At 38.3% G+C, this 22,191-nt stretch overlaps 1 protein-coding gene across 5 annotated transcripts in view; it reads right to left on the bottom strand.

Moving 5' to 3' along the window:
* The window catches only part of b3galnt2 (beta-1,3-N-acetylgalactosaminyltransferase 2), a 54,104-nt gene that overhangs the window by 7,026 nt on the left and 24,887 nt on the right, over window positions 1-22,191 (bottom strand). For 3 of the 5 annotated variants that reach the window (XM_053620698.1, XM_053620701.1, XM_053620697.1), the window contains 7 exons: window positions 10,545-10,732; window positions 9,385-9,480; window positions 7,213-7,323; window positions 6,959-7,037; window positions 6,323-6,506; window positions 5,195-5,320; window positions 3,696-3,855 (listed from right to left, as the gene is read on the bottom strand). In XM_053620698.1, the coding sequence (XP_053476673.1) occupies window positions 3,696-3,855; window positions 5,195-5,320; window positions 6,323-6,506; window positions 6,959-7,037; window positions 7,213-7,323; window positions 9,385-9,480; window positions 10,545-10,732 (944 nt within the window). Of the gene's footprint in view, window positions 1-3,695; window positions 3,856-4,232; window positions 5,057-5,194; window positions 5,321-6,322; window positions 6,507-6,958; window positions 7,038-7,212; window positions 7,324-9,384; window positions 9,481-10,544; window positions 10,733-22,191 lie in introns of those variants that run through there. The other 2 variants (XM_053620702.1, XM_053620699.1) reach the window with 2 other exon arrangements.

The following is a 22,191-nucleotide window of genomic DNA, read 5'->3' as shown; positions in this document are numbered from 1 at the left end:
TTCACTATCAGATAGACACTGGGCAAAAATGGCATCCATGGAAGAGTTGCAAGGTGAAAACCACTGCTAAGCCAGAAGAATTAAGGTTCATCTGAATTTTGCCAAAACACATCTTGATGATCATCAAAACTTTTGGGAGAATGTTCTGTGGATTGAGGAGTCGAAAGTGGAACTGTTTGGAAGACAAGAGTCCCGTTACATCTGGCATAAACCAAATGTAGAATTCCACAAAAAGAACATAATACTTATGGTCAAGCATAGTGGTGGAAGTGTGATGGTGTGCGGATGCTTTGCTGCTTCAGGGCCTGGGCAACTTGCAATAATTGAGGGAAACAAGAATTCTGCTCTCTACCAGAAAATCTTAAAGGAGAATGTCCGTTTTTCAGTCTATAAATTGAAACTCAAGTGCAACTGAATTATGCAGCAAGGAGTCCTAAGCATAGGAGTAAGTCTTAGTCCTAGAAGTACGTGAAAGATTTATCTCCTGTTATTGGAAGCGTTTGGTTGCAGTTATTGCTACTAAAGGTGGCACAACCAGATTTTAAGTTTAAGGGGGAATTAGTTTTTCACATTGGTGATCGGTGTGGAATCATTTTTTAAATTTTTTTTGCTTATAAAGCATTTATTGCGTGTTTACTCAGGTTTGCTGTTTTATGTTAAAACTATTCGGTATGAGATAACACCAAAACAGAAGTATTCAGGATGCGGCAAATACATTTTGACAGCACTATACACACACACAAATGCACACACACACACACACACAAATGCACACACGCACACATATATACACACATTGATAAATGGCATAATATGGCATGCTCTCTTACTTTCGGTCACGAGTTTATGCGAGTTCTCTCTCTCGAGAACACTGACCTTTTTCTCGTCTCCTCGACAACTTGCATCACAGTAATATGTCTTTCTCTCTTAGCTTCTCTTATCCTGCAAAAACATGCTATTGCTAATAAGTGCTCTTCCGGTACTTTCATTGCCAACTTAAGAACAAACACAGAGCCCTCCGCAACTCTGTAATGGTAACCTTGCTTGCTCTTTTCCATTAGAAATCGCTCCAAACCTTCTAGACATACATAACGGACATTGTCTGTAACTTACATGCTTTTGTCTTTGGCTAATGATACTGAGGAAGAATTTACTTTGATTAACAATGAACATACCAAAATTAGGGAAGCTGTTTTCCAGAACCGTCTGATTCTAGATATTCTTCTGCTGAGCATGGTGGGGTCTGCAAAATGCTGAATACCACTTGCTGCTTCTATATTCCTAATAACTACGCTAGAATTACCACACATACACCATATGCGCAAGTCCATAGCTACTCCACCTCAAGCAGATGATTCATGGTTTCCCTGGTACTCTACACTCTGGGGAGGATGGGGTTATTGGATCATACACACTGTGTTACCAGTTGTCGTGGTCATACTATTAGTTCTTATTTTCGCTCCATGTATATTCTCGTGTGTATCAGGGCCCTTGCCTATTTTACTAATTATGCACATATTGCTATTCCTTTGTGAGGGAAGGACTTATTCTGTGGAGGCTTTAAGCTGCCTTTCACCAGAGAGAGTGCACAGGTCCCGTTGGGACCTAAGAGGGGATTTATAAATATTAATATAGCATGCTCTCTTACTTTAACTCATGAGATTATGCGAGTTCTCTCTGTCTCTTGAGAACACTGAGTTCTTCCACTCCATCCTTTGCAAACCATGTCTTAATGAATCTCACTTTGCGCACAGAGCGAATTTTCGTGCTATAACATGTTTGGGCTGGGCCCCTTAGTTCCAGTGAAGGGAAATTGTAATGCTACACCATACAAAGACAACCTATATAATTGTGTACTTCCAGCTTTGTGGCAACAGTTTGGGGAAGGCTTAAATATGGGTGTGATGGTCGGATGTCCACAAACTTTTGGCCTTTTTTTTTTTTTTTGTATTTTGGCCCAGATAACAAAAATTCAGTAAGCAAGAAAATGTCCAAAGGTGCACAGATGTGTAGTTTTGTCACGATTCCCCCTTGAAGCAGCGTGCTCTAAGCGCGAATGCGCGAGCACCTGCTTTCCCGTTGTTGACCGTAGTGACATCTGGACACGTGTGTTTTGTTTATGTTTCTGTCATGTCTCCTCCCTGTTCTGTCATTGGCTGGGATTTCACGTGGGTCTGTATTGCTCTCAGCTGCTAGCAGTTTAGACGCTGATTATGTCCGCATATATACCGTGCGCCTCCCAGCACACAACGCGGAAGATTAAATGTTTGGAGTTGGTTTAGCTCGTATCATAGTCATAGTTACGGTCCATGTTTAGAGTTAGTTCGCGCTGGATTATCCGCTTCCAGTCCCTCGTCATAGTTCGTTTCTTGTTTTGTTTATCGACCTAGATTCCTGCCTTGCCCCGTGTATGCCTGTTTGCCAATCGCCTGACCTCTTGCATGTTTGTGGATTACGTTTTGGATCACGTTTTGGATTTGTCTGCCTGTCTCTCCTTCTAATAAACAACTGTTCATCCTGCACTTGCATCCGTCCTATCTCTGCACCGCCACGATTCGTGACAAGTTTAATCTAGACAACGTATATATAACTTGTTTTAGGCAACACTGTCAACCTGTCAGAAAATATCATGGTGACATGTGATTAGTAAAATTTGTGATATTATACCAACTACTCAAGCACTCTCATACATTAATCGAACCTGATTTCTTTCTATTTCTTAGTCAATTAATATTTAATTTAAACTCCTTTACATATTTATTACACATATAATTTCAAATATGCCCAACTAGTAAGTGTAGAAGGTGTTTTTTGTACAGTTAGTTTTGGAGCTACTGTTCGAATGGATAATCTTTTAATTATTTCCTGAACAATTCAGCTAATCAGTTTGCAGTAGTTGGTTGAAATGGCTTATTTCATCGCTCCTATACAGCAAGACTCTTCTGAAAGGTGGTTGGGAATATAAAATTTTTCACACTTTTCTTGACTGCGGTAAAAGAGACATGATGCCATAAGCTTAGCATAAAACCTCTACCATGACCAAGACAAGTCCAAGTACAAATGGCAGAAAATCTGAGAGGAAGTCGAGGTTGATCCAGAAAAAGTCTCTGGACTGGACTCGAGTCATCCAGCCTTAGTATAATCATTGATATGATGAAGCTTTCTATAAGGAGATGTTTATTTACCATTTATAAAAGGAGGCTCCAGTGTCAGGGCTTTTTAATAGTCACCAAGTTTTCTCACATATAAGATTCTTCAGGACAGGGTACTGTGTGCTTTCTGGTTTCTCAGTGACATGACAAATTGCATTTTTCGTCTTATTAACTTAAAGAGTGAGAAAAATAAGTGAGGCTGCTGAAGGAATTACTGTGTATAGCTGCTATAATGTCAGCCATTGGGAACTCTGCGACTGTTCCTTCAAAAGATATTTCCCCTCTAGATAATACTATTATAGATAATAATATTGAATGTAACTTTCTTCAATGAATGTAACATTTCTCTGTAACATCTCTTTTGGAAAATTAATTGGAAATCTTTTAATAATTGATTTGGAAATCTAGTGTATGTTTTTTCATACTGAGCCCGTAATGCAGAAGACAAATAAAATAAACATCCAAGACAAAATGTATATTAAAAACATTAGGGTTATTAAGACATTTGCATGGTACAGTAAATGTTTAGGTGATGGAGATTACCTGGTAAACTTTGAGCTTCTCTGCATTGCTGGCCAGCCACTCCACTAAGTCTCTGGAAACCACATACCCAGAACCACAGGCAAAGGCTGGATACACAGGACTAGTGTACTCCAATTCCTGCCACTTCCCTACACGATCCACAGCCCAGCTCTGGCGAAAACTGAACAGGTACATTACACTTTGAATATGACAGTTTTCCCTGAATGATTTTATATTACTGCTAAACGCATATACTAATCTATCCAATCTCAAGACTAAACTAGTTCTGCAAAACACAAGACTCACTCAACTGGAGTTCATTAATGTATCAAAACACACACACTTCCCAATGTTTAAGTACTGTATTTTGAGTGCACTGTAATGGTTAATACTATATATGAATCATCAGCCGATTGATTATAAGTTTAATTTTAAAATTTTATGAGATTGTTTGAATTCATGTTGTGGACTAATCACCCTCTGTAGTGCAGAACCAGCTGTTCATTAAGCATTATCTATATTTGAATAGTTAATTAGAAAATAATTTCTATTGTGCCTTTTGCCATGTAGGATCAAAGATGCTGACTGCAGGACAAAAGCCTGTGGTGAGCTTCAAGTAAGAAGAACAGTTAGCCTGCTAGCCTAGATCAACTAGAGGAAAAATACTGGATTACCACAGATTGCTTAATGGTTTTGCCATTCGTTCACTGTATTTTATCTGCTGAATTTTGATTATGTAGTGTAATGTGACTGGTTTAAATAGGTGAAGGTCTATTTTATGCAGCTACTAATATTAAAGTGTAGAATAACCATTTGGGTTATATTTTACAATGCAAATTTTGTTTATAAATTATTTCATAAACTTAACACATTTTAATGTAAACATCATTCTTTAAAAAGTAGTTATAATTATTTTTTTGCAGGTGGCGCTGCATGCTGAAAAGCTTCCCAACTCCTGAGAAAAACATGACTCAAAATTTTGAGAATTTTCTGTTCTTAGTATATTGTTAGGAACATGAGGAAAGGGTCTGGTACAATCTAACATGGGATGGCCCAGTGGTGCAGTGGGTAGTGTTACCACCTTACAGCTCCAGGGAACCCAATTAGATCCTTAGCTCAGATTACAGTCTGTGTAGAATTTCTGTGCATGTTCTCGCCATGTCCAAGGGCATGAGTTTCCTCTAACCACCCAAAAAAAAACATCAGTAGGTGGACTAGCTACTCCAAATTGCCCCTAGATATGAATTTGTGTGCTCAGTGAGTATGTGCATGGTGTCCTGTGATAGACTGGTGTCCTATCCAGGGTGTATTCCTGCTTTACGCCCAGTGTTCTCAGGACAGGCTACAGATCCACTGCTATCATCACCAGGATAAATCAGTTACTGAAAATGAATGGATAGAGAATCTAATATCATTGTGCCTAATTTCTTACAGGAATTTCTGCTTACCATTATAAGAACAACTGGTTATTAGATATTAATGCAACCTATTAATGTCTATAAGGGCCACAGTGTACTCACTTTCCCCACCACAGATTGCTGCGCATCAGGCTCTTGTAGTCAATGTTCATTAACACTTCATCCACGTTGATATAGCAATCATCATCAGTCTTCAGGAGCAGACTGAAGTCAGCATTCCTCACCGCCCTCAAAAATTCACAAAACATCATTACAAACGTTCCATTTTAAGAGCTACTCATAACTATACACTATAAACCCAAATGTTTGTTGACACCTGATCATCACACCCATATGTGATTTTTGAACACCAAATTCCAGATTTAGTCCCCCTTTTGCTGTTATAATAACCTCAACTCTTCTGGGATGGCTTTCCAATAGATTTTGGAGCATGGCTGTGGGGATTTGCCCTTTCAGCCCCAAAAGCATTAGTGAGGTCTGGCACTGATTTCCAGCGAGGAGGCCTGACACACAGTTGGCATTCCAATTCATTCCACAGGTGTTCTGTGGGATTGAGATCAGGGCTCTCTGTAGTCCATTCAAGTTCTTCCACTCCAACCTTGGCATGTCTTCATGGGCCTCACTTTGTGCACAGGGGCATGGTCATGCTGGAAGATGCTTGGGCTAGGGCCCTTAGTTTCAGTGAAGGGAAATTATAATGCTACACTATAGAAAGACATCCTATGCAATTGTGCGCTTCCAACTTTGTGGCAACAGTTTGGGGTCTGTTATAATACTGTACAGTCTGTTATAATACTTAATACATTATACACTAGAGTATCAACCTACACAAAAGACTTGTATGGTGGATTCTCCACACAAACATTTTACAAATGTGTGTAATTGCTGATATAAATGTTAACATGTATAAAAATTTTCAGTGAGGAGATTTTGGATTGTGGCTTTCCAGTGTCAGCACTTTGTAACAGTTAGAGGTAAAGTTATAAGTTTTCTAAGTCTCAGGACAGAAGGCTTAAAAATAGCATTCACAGGGTTCAATGGATTAAATCAAAAGTCTAAATTTTGTAGAAGTTCAACACAAACTCCAAATCCGCTACCTCTCGCCGGTGGCCTTGGCCAAGGATAAAATAAATAATAAATAAAAAACGAGTTACATCTTAGCACTTCACTTGTAATTCAATTATACTGAAATCATTTCAAATCTAAGGCATTATTCAGGCATGCGCTCACCATTTGTAAAAGTACAGCAGTTTATAAGGCACGGTCCTGTACGTATCCACAACGTCAACAAAAATAATATCCCCATATGTGTGACTCTCCTCCTGCAGGGCTTTTTCTTCCTCTCTCAGCCTGGTCTCGTGAGCCTGCTGTCTGTCTGCACGGCCACGCAGCTGTGCCTTCAATCCCTCCACATCTGAGAGTCAGAGGCAGGGAAGAAATCCAGCATCTGGTTATTCCTATGTTAGTTTGTACAATTACTTTTTTCTTACACACGCACAAAAAAAAAAATGTTCACCCGAATTGGACGTAAATATCCTCAAATTAAAGTTGAAGGTCTGCACTTTGAGCTTATATTCATTATTTAATTTCCTCTCTAAAACCCTGTGGTAATAACTTTACTTTACAATAACTTTGTCAGAGTTAAATAATTATGGGGTCTAATTTGTCTACACTTTTGACTGCTAAATGACTAATGTGACTACAGCTCATACCTATTAACAGCATCACACTTTGCAATTACTAATGTAAGGTGAGCAACTAACCCTAACCCCACTTCAGTATACTTATTAAATTTAAAATTAATTTAGAGTAGCTGTCAAAAAAAAACAGAAGATAATTTCACAAGAACCATTGAGATGCAAGTACCATAAACAGAGAAAATGAATCCTCCAGCTAGTCCAGGAAAACCACGTGCGTTTCTGTGAGGCAGGGTGCCCTCTTCTATCTGCAACACAAACAAGAGTTTTTAATTATCTTTAACAGCCAAGTAAAATTCTTTACAGGTATTTATTAATTAACAGAGACGACTGTAATAATAAACTGATCAGAAGCATTTGAAGATCAATTAGTCACCCAAAGCAACAAATGGACACTCATTGAAGAAATAGAGCTGTGCTTACTGGTCCTAACTTGATCACTCCTCCACCAGTGTTGAGCTGAACTTTGGACACATTGATAGTCATCAAGCCTGCCGGATCCTGGCTCTCCCATAACAGATTACCCTCGAAACCCTGCACACATGTGATACTGTTCGAAACATCAAATGACATTCAGAAATGCAAACTTGGCTATAAATCAATAAGGGAAGATTCCCCATTGAGTCTTATTCCTCTCAAGGTTTCATGATCATATAGTCTCAGGGAGTTTTTCCTTGCCACATCATCTCTGGCTTGCTCTTTAGGGATAAACATATACATTTAAAATTTATATAATGAATTTATATATGAAAACATCCATTGTTAAAAGCATTCTACAAATAAAATTTAATTTAATTGAAAAAGCACCCTTATAATTCTATTATACGGGACTTTGGCATAAATGGGTTTATTTCTCTGTGCAGGGAAATCTGTTGATATTTTACTTTTTTGTCTATAGTAATCACAGATATGCTGCTATCACGATCTCCCCTTTAGACAGTGCTACAGCTTGCAGCGTGCTCGGAAAACCGGAGTGCGTGTACGAGCCAGGTGTGCGAGTGCTCAGCGAGCGCACGCTTTTCGATTGTTGATGACTGTGACTTTGTTTACTGTGGATATATGCGTTTGTTTTGTTTCTGTTCTGTCTCCTACCTGTTTTCTCATTGGTTGTTGGTCTAGGGTGTGTCTACATTGGTTTCAGCTGTCTGTATTTGCCCGTGGTTGTGTTTGTGATTTAGACCCCTCATGTTTCTGTGCAAGTTGCACAGTATTGAATTTCCCTCTCTACTAAGCAGTTGATTCTCGTTTCATGTTATTTACCTTGTTTCTCGTTTCAAGTTAAAGACATGTTGTTTCTTGTTTCACGTTTACGATTCTAGCCTCGCCCATTTCATGCCCGTTTTTATATCGCCTGACCCATTGCCTGTTTTTTGACCATGTCTCTGTATCACGATTGGGATTTGTCTGCCTGCCTCCTTAATAAACATCTTTATCTGCATTTGCATCCGTACTCAACTCCCTCTCGTCACATTCCGTGATAGCTGCAATTGCAATAGATGAAGATTAGGCTGAAAAAAAATGCAGGAGTGTTCCATTAATTAAAAACATCATGAATTTAAGTGTGGAACTTCACACTTGGTCATTACATGGCAGGGCATATTTAATTCAATTTTAGTAAAATTTTATTTATATAGTGCTTTTAACCAAAGCAACTTTACAGAAATATGGATATACATTTGGATCCCAAATAAGGCAACAGTGGCAAGGGAAATCTCCCAGATACCAAATTAGGAAGAAACTTTGAGAAGAACCAAACTCAAAAGGGAACCATTCTCTTCTGGGTGACCCCAGATCATGGGATTATAAATCATTACAGACTGCAGCTGTAGAAGAGTAAAGTAAGTGTTGAAAGGATGCAAACTATGAGCATACTGTAAATTGGAGCCCAGGGATGAGTCTTTATGATTACAGCAGAAGTTCTTAGAAAGAAATCTACAGTATCTAAGTGAGATTATCCATTGAGTTTCTTTAGATACAGTTGCAATCAAAATTATTCAACTACCATTGCAAATCAGGTTTATTGTCAACATTTACAGACTTTCAGCTGTTTGCAATGAACAAATCAAACAAAAGCAATTGAAATAGTTAAACACAACAAATGCTTCAAGTGGTTTCCCCAAATTCAACTGAAAATGCAACTTACAATGATTTCTCCAGTTTCAAAATTATTCAAGCCCCTGAGTTGAATCCCTCACAACAGCACAAATATGCAAAACAGGTGTTGTCTCAAGCACACCTGATGCAACTAATCAAGGGCTTCATTAGTTGCACCAGGTGTGCTTGAGCTGGAACACATGAAATACCTGAACTGGCTAGGGGAAGAATATAGATGAAATACCTGGACGGGGTAACCCTCGAGTAACTGCAAAAGACCTGCAGCATTTGAAGCATTGAAGCATTTGTTGTGTTGAACTATTTCAATTGCTTTTGTTTGATTTGTTCATTGCAAACAGCTGAAATTCAATAAACCCCAATGGGGGTTGAATAATTTTGATTGCAACTGTATAACTGACATTTCACTGTAATGACTAGGAAGAACATAAACCACTGTTAATGCCTTTTTACACTTTTATACTTTCCTATGAACTCCCCCACCTTGGGCAAAACGAACTGTTCCACAGATTTATACCAGATTCCCTCTGCATAGACACCTGGACTCAGGGCAGTAAGATGAGTAGTCACAATAGGCTCCTGTACAGAATGATACACACCCACACACATAAATCTAATAGTTTCAGTGGGAGAATTTATAGAAATAAACTATTATATATATATATAAAAAAAAGTTATATATTTTCCCATGTCTGATTAGTTATTGCTGAATTTGACTGAAGGTCATAAATTGGAATTTCCGACCTCCAAATAGGAAACAAAGAAAATGCCCCCTCAACTAGAAATTCCTTAGCTGTGAGTTCAGCAAGTGATGTCAAATCAAGATGGCTGCTCACAATATGAACAGTAAACAAAGTAATTTCTTAAATTTAAATGAATTATGTTGTATATAATCATATTTGTTTTAGATCAATCAACATACAGACATATGAGCTTGTTAAATCTATAAACCTTGACTAAACAGCTTGCTGGTTTAAGGGAGGTGAATATGCATCAATCATCACATTTAGCTGGCTAGGTTGATGCTAACAGAAGATGAACATAGAGACGTCCAAATCCACTAGCTCAAAAGTATAGAGGTCAAAAATGAAGTAATTCAGACTTCCCACTTTGGAGTATGTCGAATGCTGCATTAATCTGGGCTATTTATAGGTCTATTACTCCAAGAGCTCATCATGGTTCAAGGTCAGAGATATTAAATAGGCAAAGGAATTGAATTTTGGAGTGATGATCGATAAGACTGTTTAAAATGGAGTCAACACATTTATCTGTGTAGTTCATCAGGAGAGTTATAATTCATGTGTAGCACAGCACTGAACACTTCTCGCACAATCCTGAGATATGAGTGAATTAGGAACTGCATAGACGTAATTAGCATAACTAGTATTATAAGGTTATGTATTGAAATTGCAGTATTTATTGCTTCATTCATCTTCACTACTTTATCCTGGTCATTGTCATGGTGGATCTGGAGCCAATTCCGGTAACACTAGGTGCAAGGTGGGAGAATTCACCATGGACGGGACCGCAACACATTAGAGTACATTACTATAACACTACTGTCAGAGCTGCTTTGTACCAATCAGAATTAAGAATTTCTTCACTTGCATCTCAAAACTCTCATCTTATTAACTTAATCTTACCTTTTGGTCCACTGGAAATAACTTTACTGTGACACTTCCCCTGAAATCTTTCTGTGGGCCACTGGGAAACACACCCAGTTGCGTGATCACTACAGGGTGGAGCACCTTAAAATCCAAACATATGGCTGAGACATCAGATGGCACCAAAGCATCAGGCTTACTTAGGATGGTCACATCCTGCATGGCCACTACAAGAATTAAAGTGGATAGAATTTAAAACCTGCTGATGGTTAAGAGTTGTATGTATGGATAAGAAAGAGACAAAATGCAAGCAAACAGACAGAAGACTTTAATCTGCTGCTACACTTACATAACACTTTTATAAATAGCTTTTTTTGTAGAGCAGACAGGCTTAGAGACGAGCTCTAAATGAACCCTGAACTCTTTTAATTAAACCATCAAAATCACTGAGAAACAATATGGCTGTTAAGAGAGAAACAGGACCCTCAGGCCTCTACTTCTCACATCCTCATGGAAAAAAGCTATTTAAAGTAAACAGTACACAAACGCATTAATCCAAATAGATGTTTTTTCCCCCTTAGACAACACTTAAAATGACAGCAATCAAGAAATAATTTGGAGCTACACAGGAACAGATAGAGGCCATGAACATATGCATGTCTGCAATTACAAATGTACTATATAAGGACAGAGAAAAAGAATATACAAAATTCACATAAATATGGCAAGGAAAGAAACATTACTAGAAAACAAAATCCTGGACTTGACCACTGAAGTCATGTCTATCTGACATTTATCCTTTATACCGCAGTGCTGTTGAATGTTTGATTCTGATTGGTCAGAAAGCAACAGATAATTCAGATATCCCTTGATAAGATAGATTTTTTTTGTGTTTAGCTGCTGTAAACAGTGATAACAGGAATGAACTTGTTTTGCAGACATTCCACAATATTAAATGTAACTATAAACAGATAAAAAGTATAATGTCGTTCATTAAAAATTTAATAATTTTGTCATTGACAAACTGCTGTGGTACAAGAGAATTAAGACACTTCAAGACATGCTTTTATAGGAAAATGTACAACAAAGTGTTTAGACAGAAGGGGAGTCTGAAAAGTAAAAGTGTCCAAGTTTAATCCATAATACGTGATGCTCTGTGAGTGCAAGCAGTGCCTTTACAATTTCGGGAGAAAATTCAATAAATAGAGGGGATAATATTGACAGAAACAAAAATCATACATTAAAACACTTTTCCATATACAGTCATGTGAAAAAATAAGTACACCCCATTGAAATTGTTGGCTTTTTGACACATTTGGACAAGCAAACATTTGATCCTCTTGGAAACATTGCTTATAAATAAAGTTGATACACTATCAAATGACACAAAACTGACATTTTGTAATAATGTTCACAATTTAAATTAAGAAAACAACAACAACAAAAAAAAAAACCCAGATCAGATCAGTCACATGGAAAAATTAAGAACATCCCTATATTTATCACACCTTCAAATATATAAAATTAGAATCAGGTGTTCACAATTGGGTGCCGGTGATTAGAACCTTCTTAGGGAGTGCAGGTGGAATCAGTCTTATTTATACCCCTATCATATGTATTGTCTGGTGTTCTCTTTACTATTGAGGTGTCATCATGCCAAGATATCAAAGAGTGCTTGAAGATAATGTGAGGCCATCTGTCTGAAAGATGAACCGAAAGTGGACCTTTCAACATGATAATGATATTAAGAAAACTAGCAAATCCACCAAGGAATGGCTCAAAAAGAAGGAATGGAGGGTTCTGGAATGGCCTAGTCAAAGCCCAGATTTGAATCCCATTTAAATGTTTTGGGGGATTTTGAACAGGCAGTACATGCACGAAAACCCTCAAACATCTTGCAGCTAAAAGAATATTGCATGGAATATTGGTCAAAAATTTCAGCCAGCCTGGTGGACAAGTATGCAAAATGCCAATAAGTTATTTCTACTAGCTTCTGAGGCCAAGGGTGTACTTACTTTTTCCACAGAAGAATATCACGTCTATTGATATTTCAGTTGAATAAATGATTGAAAAAGCTAATTCTCCTTTGTTCAAGTATATCAACTTCATTAATAGGCACTGTTTCAAAGATGATCCAATGTTTGCTTGTCCAAATATGTCAAAAATGCCAACAATTTCCATGAGGTGTACTTATTTATTCACATGACTGTAGATACTCTGCAATACTGGATAGGGCCACATTGCTTTCAAAACAGCCTCAATTCTTCATGGCATGGATTCTACAAGATGTTGGAAAAATACCTATGAGATTCTAATCCATGTTGACCAGCAGCGTAGCGCTAAAAAATAAAAGGTAGCTTATTATTACCCAATCAGTGGTGAAGCTACGTGGCGGCCATGGTGCCACCCCTGTTTTGCAAAGCACTCGGACAACACTGACAGGTTAATTTTTTTCTCACCACACCAAGTCCTATGACACTGACAGTCTGCATTATTAGAATGAACAGCAGCAAGACACCCACACGGCACAAACCTCTTTGTGTAGGAGGCTAGGGGCAGTAAAATTTAATTTCGGTAGCATTAGTCCAGCGATGTCCAGCGTAAGCAACACAAGAGGGTACACTGATCAGGTGAGTAAAAACCATGGGTGTAACCTGGCCTGGTCAAGATTTTTCCTTTATATAAAACAAACTTTCTTTGTCACTATGAAGGTTGAAGGTTTGTCACTATGTAACTGAACGACAGTAAAAGAAGACCTCAGTGTTGTAATTTTCTATCTTCAGTGAATTGAGTGTTGTATTTTATCTTCAGTGAATGGTGGCAAGACCAATCAGACACTGTTTACAGGAAAATATGTGGAAAGACTTGTCTTATTGGCTGACAGGTCTCAATTCTGCCAAACACTAGCTCACACAACAGTTAATGTGAGGGAGAAGATAAACCTATACGGTAATAGCTTTGTTATGCCTCCCCTTGGTTAGCGACACCAAACTAGCCTAGTATCATGTTAGACAGCCAAAAAGTTTAATATTTTATCGACCTGGTAGTCCTGCAAACAGGACTCGAGGCAAGTTTTATGATAAATCCAAATTTTTGTCCAATTTTCACATTTCTAAAAGCAATTAGCTCTCACATGCAAGGAAAAAAATGCATGAAGTAGGTTCAAACCTATTTAGAAGTTTAAAAAAATGATGGGCGAAAAATCTTGGCTCAGCACCGGATGATTAACAGTCCAGCTAACACAACTGGAAAAAAAAGTGTTTTTTACCTAGATTTCACTACCGTTTCATGAAAGTTTGTTCAAGTTGAGATGCTGCGATGTTTCATCAGGAGAAACAACTGTTAGCTTACGATTAATCACATACAGTATCTCACAAAAGTGAGTACATCCCTCACATTTTTGTACATAATTGATTATATCTTTTCATGTGACAACACTGAAGAAATGACACTTTGCTACAATGTAAAGTAGTGACTGTACAGCTTGGGTAACAGTGTAAATTTGCTGTCCCCTCGAAATAACTCACACAGCCATTAATGTCTAAACCGCTGGCAACAAAAGTGAGTACACCCCTAAGTGAAAATGTCCAAATTGGGCCTAATTAGCCATTTTCCCTCCCCGGTGTCATGTGACTTGTTAGTGTTACAAGTTCTCGGGTGTGAATGGGGAGCAGGTGTGTTAAATTTGGTGTCACCGCTCTCACACTCCCTCATACTGGTCACTGGAAGTTCAACATGGCACCTCATGGCAAAGAACTCTGAGGATCTGACAAAAGAATTGTTGCTCTACATAAAGATGGCCTAGGCTATAAGAAGATTGCCAAGACCCTGACACTGAGCTGCAGCACGCTGGCGAAGACCATACAGTGGTTTAACACGACAGGTTCAATTCAGAACAGGCCTCGCCATGGTCGACCAAAGAAGTTGAGTGCACGTGCTCAGTGTCATATCCAGAGGATGTGTTTGGGAAATAGACGTATGAGGGCTGCCAGTATTGCTGCAGAGGTTGAAGGGGTGGGGGGTCAGCCTGTCAGTGCTCAGACCATATGCCACACACTGCATCAAATTGGTCTGCATGGCTGTTGTCCCAGAAGGAAGCCTCTTCTAAAGATGATGCACAAGAAAGCCTGCAAACAGTTTGCTGAAGACAAGCAGACTAAGGACATGGATTACTGGAACCTGGAGCTACAATTCATTGAGGGAACTATGAATGCCAACATGGACTTCGGAATGCCTTTGGAGACTGCCTTGCTAAAGAAGCTGAGGGTGAAGGTGATGGACTGGCCAAGCATATCTCCAGACCTAAACCCTATTGAGCATCTGTGCGGCATCCTCAAACGGAAGGTGGAGGAGCACAAGGTCTCTAACATCCACCAGCTCCATGATGTCGTCATGGAGGAGTGGAAGAGGACTCCAGTGGCAACCTGTGAAGCTCTGGTGAACTACATACCCAAGAAGGTTAAGGCAGTGCTGGAAAATAATGGTGGCCACACAAAATATTGACACTTTGGGCCCAATTTGTACTCACTTTTGTTGCCAGTGGTTTAGACATTAATGGCTGTGTGTTGAGTTATTTTGAGGGGACAGCAAATTTACACTGCTATACAAGCTGCACACTCACTACTTTACATTGTAGCAAAGTGTCATTTCTTCAGTGTTGTCACATGAAAAGATATAATCAAATATTTACAAAAATGTGAGCGGTGTACTCACTTTTGTGAGATACTGTAGCTTAGCTAATGTTAGCTAAAGTGACTGCAACCGCTCACTAGCTAATTTTAAAAAAAAAGTGTTACCACATAAGTTTACATTATGAATGTCACTATTTTTTTTGTAAGTAGCTATTCAATTTCATAATAATAAAAGTGTTTCTTGATAGGCACGTTTGTCTGAACTGTAGAGATCATGAAAAGGGAAGCAGGGGAAGATACATTCATTTTTAAAAAAAGAGGACTAGTGAAAGGAAATTCTCTTATATCATGTACTCTCTTATATTATGAACTGCTATCAAATACCTATGATGAACGTATACATTTAATTACCTCTTTGAATAAGCTGATCACCTGCCATCTTTATTATAGTAGACTTATTTTGTAGTATGACCCTGGGTGCTGTGTGTTTTGTCTAAATCTGTCTGGCCCCTGCACCAGTAGAAACTGTCCACGCACTGCTTCTTATCAATGTGTATAAATACTCTTGGTTTGCATGAATAAACTCAGACGTCCTCCATGAGCATGTATGTTCACTTAGGCTCCCCAGATCTGAAACGCTCTGAGGAAAACCACACTTTCTAGCTCATAGCAGCACAGAACTAAAGGTTAATAGAAGTAAATAATTGTAGAACAGGCTGAAAGGGCTGACGGAGATCTGAAGACATAAATGAGATTTCTGAGACGAACATGACAAAGATGCAGGGGAAATTAATACTACAAACAGGGAAGAAGCAGGGGAAATATCTGCTGCTAACAGAGAGAAGGAGGAAGCAGACATACAGTCAGAGAGGGAGCATGTGGAGAACGCTACAGAGATGGCGCAGATCAGAATCAGAGATGAGCAAAAACACTCATGTAGTCAGTCATGGCCCACCAGGTGTGTAGGCAAGTTGCATCTGCAAACATTTAAAAAAAAAAAAAAAATTTCAATACCAAAATTTGGGTTATTAGCAACTAAATATACAAATAATGTAGAATAAGGATTGTATCAAATTGATATTAAAAAAAAAAGTTTTTATGTTTGCAGACAACTTATGTAATCTACATACCTGGTGGGTGATGACATGAGTGTTTTTGCTCATCTCTGAAAATCCCATAAGATTTTTTTGTTTGCTGACTTTATTAAGCTTTTTGTCACTTTATTCTGAACACTTTATTAATTTTTCTTTCTTTTGTATGGCATTAGAAATGGTAACTTTACGTTTCTTGTGTACATTTGTGATCTATAAATTCTGTAGAATTTGCGGAATTTCTTTCTGTAGAATTGACTGTTGGTAAAGCATGTCACAGTCAGTTTTTTTTTGCCCACCCCAATGAAAATCACTGGGTCTTACCTGGCCACCCCTGAAAAAAAGGTTCTTGCTACGCCCCTGTACCCAGTCAACGCCTGTCCCCAAACAGCGGCCAAAAAATGACAGAAGCCAGTGACTAAGTTTACACGCACATCAATATTCCAATATTAATTAGAACTGAGTTATGTAAACGCCGCAATCCTATTGACCATTTCAGATTAAAACAATTTTCGGACTCTCCAAATTCTAATTCCCACCTCTGGAATGTACTAGTTTTAATTTGAAATTTGTTGCATGTAAACACTTTATTCAGAAAATCCACAGAAATGAGAGATATGTGCGCATATTCAGTCCACAAGGAATTGTGATAACAGATGCCTGCAGATGCCTAGGCTGGGTATTTAGGAATGGCAACTCGGGCATAATTACAACAACCATGTATACAGGAATATTCTGATGCCTGTAAGCATATAAACATCGTATTCAGAATATAGCTGCAACCCAAATATAGACCTTAAACGGAATTTGATGTGCATGTAAAAATATTCACGGTGTTTGTTTGGTCTAACTAGGAATCATTAGCCTGACTAAGACAACACATTACTAATGTCTTAAAAAGCATTTATGATACAATTCGTCATCTTTTTCATTCCTGTCAGTGCTTGAAGTTGGGGAAAAAATAGCTGCCAGTGCTCCCCTTGTTTCCATGTTAGCAATGTTTTAGTACTAGGGCAAGATATGGTTATCTTCCTCATATACTATATGTATTATGATACATCACAATATAGCACAAATCATCATATTCATTTCATATCAAGATTGTTACTGCTACATGCAAATTATTTTACTATTTAAATGTAATAAAAGTGCAAATTTAAATAAATCACATTTGACACCAATTAAGGAAAAGCATAAACCCGTAATTTCAATAGAGATTTTTAATATTTATTTGTAACTTTGCCAACACAGTATCTCTGTGTGAATATTTGACTACTTGTTAAATCAGTTGGGGAAAAGCCCATAAAGCAAATGAGGTAAAAAATACCATAATTTAAATGTAGAGTAAAATTAATGAAGGGCATTACAAAACAGCTGTAAGGGGGAGGTGGACACAGAAAATGCAATGCTTTGCTAAAATGGCCATAAGAGGATTCCACTTTGTGAGCCTACCAAGAGGAGGACTATAAAATGGAAGTGCTTTTTTGTGATCGTTTAGCCTGCATTGTAAAGCTAATACTAAAAGTTGCAATAGATATATAAATAAATTGTGATGCAACACAATATCATAAATGGATGGTGTTTAAAGCAGCACAAGAGAAAGAGTACCACTGAGTACCGAGTAGTACACTTCAAGCCCAATTCAAGCACTTTTATTAATTTTACCTGACTGCTTCAGTCGATGACGGCAGTGATAGTGGTCGTCAGGGGTAGGGAAGGGTGAAATTCAAATAAAAATGTACCAATTACAACAAAGAATTGGGAGTTTCACAAATAAAAGCATGTGATACTGTTAAATGGGAAGCGAACACAAGAGTAGGTTATCATACGGCGTATACGTGTGTATAGACACGAATGCACCACATGATTGCATCACACAATTCCTGTAGATTTTTCAGATGCACTTTCATACTGCAAATCTCCTGTTCTACCACATCCCAAAGGTGCTCTATTGGATTAAGATCCAGTGACTGGGAAGGCCACTGAAGAACACTGAACTGTCATGTTCATGAAACCAGTGTGAGATGGCGTTTGCCTTCTGACATGCTGCATTATCATGCTGGAAGTAGCCCTCAGAAGATGGGTGAATTGTGGCCATGAAGGGTGAGCAACAGTGCTCCAACAGTCTGTGGCATTCAAGCAATGATTGATGGGTAATAACAGGCCCAAAGTGTGCCAAGAAAACATTCCACACACCATTTCACCACCCCTACCAGCCTGTACTGTTGACACAATGCAGGCTGGGTCCATGGATTCATGATGTTGGCACCAAATTCTGACCTTACCACGTGCCTCAGCAGAAATTGAGATTCATCAGACGAGATTGTGTTTTTCCAGTCTTCAACTGTCCAGTTTTGGTGAGCCTGTGTCCACTACACCCTCAGATTTCTGTTCTTGGCTGACAGAAGTGGAACCCGACATGGTCTTCTGCCATAGTAGCCCATACACCTCAAGGTTCGAAGTGTTGTGCATTCTGAGATACTTTTCTGTTCACTACAGTTGTACAGAGGGGTTATCCGGGTTACTGAAGCATTTCTGTCATCTCGGCCCAATCTGGCAATTCTCCGTTGATCTCTCTCATCAACAAGGCACTTCCTCCGCAAAACTGCCACTCATTGGAGGTTTTTTCTTTATTGCACCATTCTGTGTAAACTCAAGAGACTGCTATTTGTGAAAATCCCAGGCGATCAGCAGATATAGAAATACTCAAACTAGCCTATCTGGCACCAACATTCATGTCATGGTCAAAATGAATAAGTTCACTTTTTTTTTGTAATTGTGGACATTACCGGAAGCTGCTGGCATGTATCTGCATGCATTGCAGTGCTGCACACAATTGCCTGATTAGATAATTGCCTGAATGAGCAGGTGTACAGGTGTTCATAATAAAGTTCTCAGTGAGTATATATAGCTAAATTGAGTTACCTGTATTTATTTTCGGATGCTCCAAATATTTTATCTCGAAAAATAGTCAAAAATGGCACTTACCACCACACTTAACCCCACACCCTTACACCTTAAAATCAAAGTCCTGTAGTGCAAAATATTTGCCCAAATTTCAGTTGCCAATAAAATTTGGGGCTCAGCACTCACACACCCCCCCCAGCTCAGCAATTACTCGCTACTCATGTCTACAGTCTACAACCGACTGCTGACACACTGTCATTTTCATGCATGTATGAGAAACAGCCAAAAGGAAATTCATTTTCAAATTCAAATTCATCTACTCTCATGTGCTGCAGGTCCCTGAACCCAGTTAATCATCCATCTATTTGTATGAAGCAAGCACAAAATGTAAGCACAGTATAATGCTTCTATAAGAAATTACTAAATTACTTGGCATGCCGTACACAAACAGTTGTTAGGAACTGCAAAAATAAAAACAAACACAAAGTGCATCACAGTGTAAAACATGTCACTTCCTGTTGCCAGTAGGCGGCGGTATGACTATAACTGAATATTGGCATGTAGATGTCTTCAGACCGGGACTTTTATCAAACTTGTGAAGTCTGGAGCAGATTGGACATTGTATGTTTGAAACTTACATGAAATTTACTTACTGTTTTGTGGCGAAAAATCAAACTTTGTGAGACCACCATGCCCACGCTGTGCAGCAAAAATGCAAAATTGTTGCAATTTAGAATCGTCAAGGCCTTTCAAGGAGACTGACCAGGTCTCTACGGTAACAATTTATTTTAGGAGCAGTTGTGCTCCTAATTACATTCAATTTAGGAGCACGGTTGAAGTTTATTATTTTTTTATTTATTATTTGTTGTTTTTTTTAGAGATGGTAACACTAATGCGCCACAATATAAAGCATAAGTAGGCATGAGAAAACTCGAGCTTGACAATTATGACAGAATTTAGGAACATAGTGTGAGTCATGACAAATTAATTTACCGTCTGATAAACAAAATTTAATATTTTCAGTTAATTTTACAGGCTGTATGCAAAAAACAACAACCGTTAACCTGTTCCACCTTGTAAATAAATACAAAAAACCTGTTGCATGTTCAGTCTTTGAAGTCTGCTCCTCTTAAATATATTTAAAGCTACACTATTAGCCATTTTCCAAATTCTCGAACTGCTCTGCATATATTGTGTATATAGGCCTATCTGAATAATGATAATGGAATCTTTATTGATCAGATATACATATGCACAGTGAAATTCTTTTCTTCACATACCCCAACAGGTCAGGAAGCTGGGGTCAGAGCGCAGGGTCAGCCATGATACAGCGCCCATGGAGCAGAGAGGGTTAAGGGCCTTGCTCAAGGGCCCAACAGTAGCAGCTTGGCAGTGCTGGGGCTTGAACCCCCGACCTTCCGATTAGTAGCCCAGAGCCTTAACCACCACTGCCTCAATAAGCTCATATAGGATGTGACTGGATGAGTTTATTTATCCGCCAGATGCAAAGTGCTTTAGTTTAATGGTGTTCATTACTGATGCGCCGATCAGGATTTTTACAGCCAATAACAATTTGTCATCTTGATTGACCGAAACTGATCCAGATACCAATTTTTATTTGTTTAAGTTTTAATCAGGTCTATCAAACAGTTAAATGTAAACTCATGGTCACTGTTAATTGAATTAAAATAATAGCAAGAGAAATGCTGTTGGTTAATTGATAAATAAACGAGCATAAAATATTTATTTTTAAATATCTTAAACAATAAACAGTCCTAATTAAAAGTAAACCAACACAAGAATGATCCATATTATTAAAAAAGAAGGCTAAGGAAATAGCCTACTAAGCTTAATGTCAAATTGACATTAAATGCAACCCATTGTAATTAAAGATGAATTCATTTATCATTTTGTTAAAATTTTATGACTTTATTATGATCTATTTTTTATATTAAATGATTTATTTATAACCAAGCATGTTTTCTGTCTTAACATTTTTATTAGTTTTTTTGTTTGCTTGTTTATGGGTTTTAGATTGGTTCCTCCACTACAGTGTTGCCATGTCTGCTGATAATATTGCATTTTTTGGGGGATTAAATCAAAACATGAAAACTGAAGTTGACTTTTCTGGTGCTTTCTGGCAACTGTGAGCTTAAATGAAGTGAACGCGCTGTCAATTCGAGTTGGTGAAGAGAGTGAAGGGAGGGTGGCAGTGTATTGTATGTTTGCAGACTGAACAGTTGCTACTCTTGATTATGATTGGTGAGGAATAATTTAATAAACAAGTCTGAATAACACCCACCTTGTAGCGTTAGCATTATTATTAACTTACTCCACCCGACGCTGCTGTGGTTACACGAGCATGTCACAGTCTCATGTTCAGGCGATTTTGCATGATCAATAAAAGATGGCGGTTTGTGAGATCAGCAAGTTGAGAGAAGCAGATGATGTAGAGTGTTACTCTTTCCATCATAATGGCTTCTTTGCAGTATTTGCACACTTGTTCGGATGACTAAGGTGATGAAAAGCAGTGCGAAAGTAGCTAAGCGCGGTGTAGTCAGATGCATTTTGGAGTTGGAGTTTTTATTCCGATTGTATTGTACAGCTTTGAACAGGTCACACTCACAGGTGCGACTATATATCTTTTCACAGTCACACAAAGTACTTTTCAGTCACAAATGCGAGTGAAATGATCGCACTGTAGGGCCCTGCTGACCGAATATGATGTTGATTTGATGAAATCTCTAGGAGGAGTACGTAAAAGTACGAGGCCTGGAAATGGCAAAAACGGAGCAAAATTTGAAAAAAAAAAAAAATCAAAATGGCTGACTTCCTGTTAGATTTAGGATATGGGTTCAAAAGACTTTTTACTAAGCATTGGCATGTGACACACGTGTACCGAATTTTGCACATATAGGTGAAACATAGAGTGAGGCACATTGTTGAAATTTTTCAAGGTAGGTTGCACTATTGAACCATTTTGCTATCTTCAATTTTGGAACCCCAATCAGATGTAAATTTTCACGGGTTCTGACGCATGTGCAAAATTTCAGAGTT

The sequence above is a fragment of the Ictalurus furcatus genome, chromosome 3 (assembly GCF_023375685.1).
Source record: "Ictalurus furcatus strain D&B chromosome 3, Billie_1.0, whole genome shotgun sequence".
Lineage (NCBI taxonomy): Eukaryota > Metazoa > Chordata > Actinopteri > Siluriformes > Ictaluridae > Ictalurus > Ictalurus furcatus.
The sequence above is the reverse complement of the archived record's forward strand: the minus strand, read 5'-3'. Positions and strand labels throughout refer to the sequence as shown.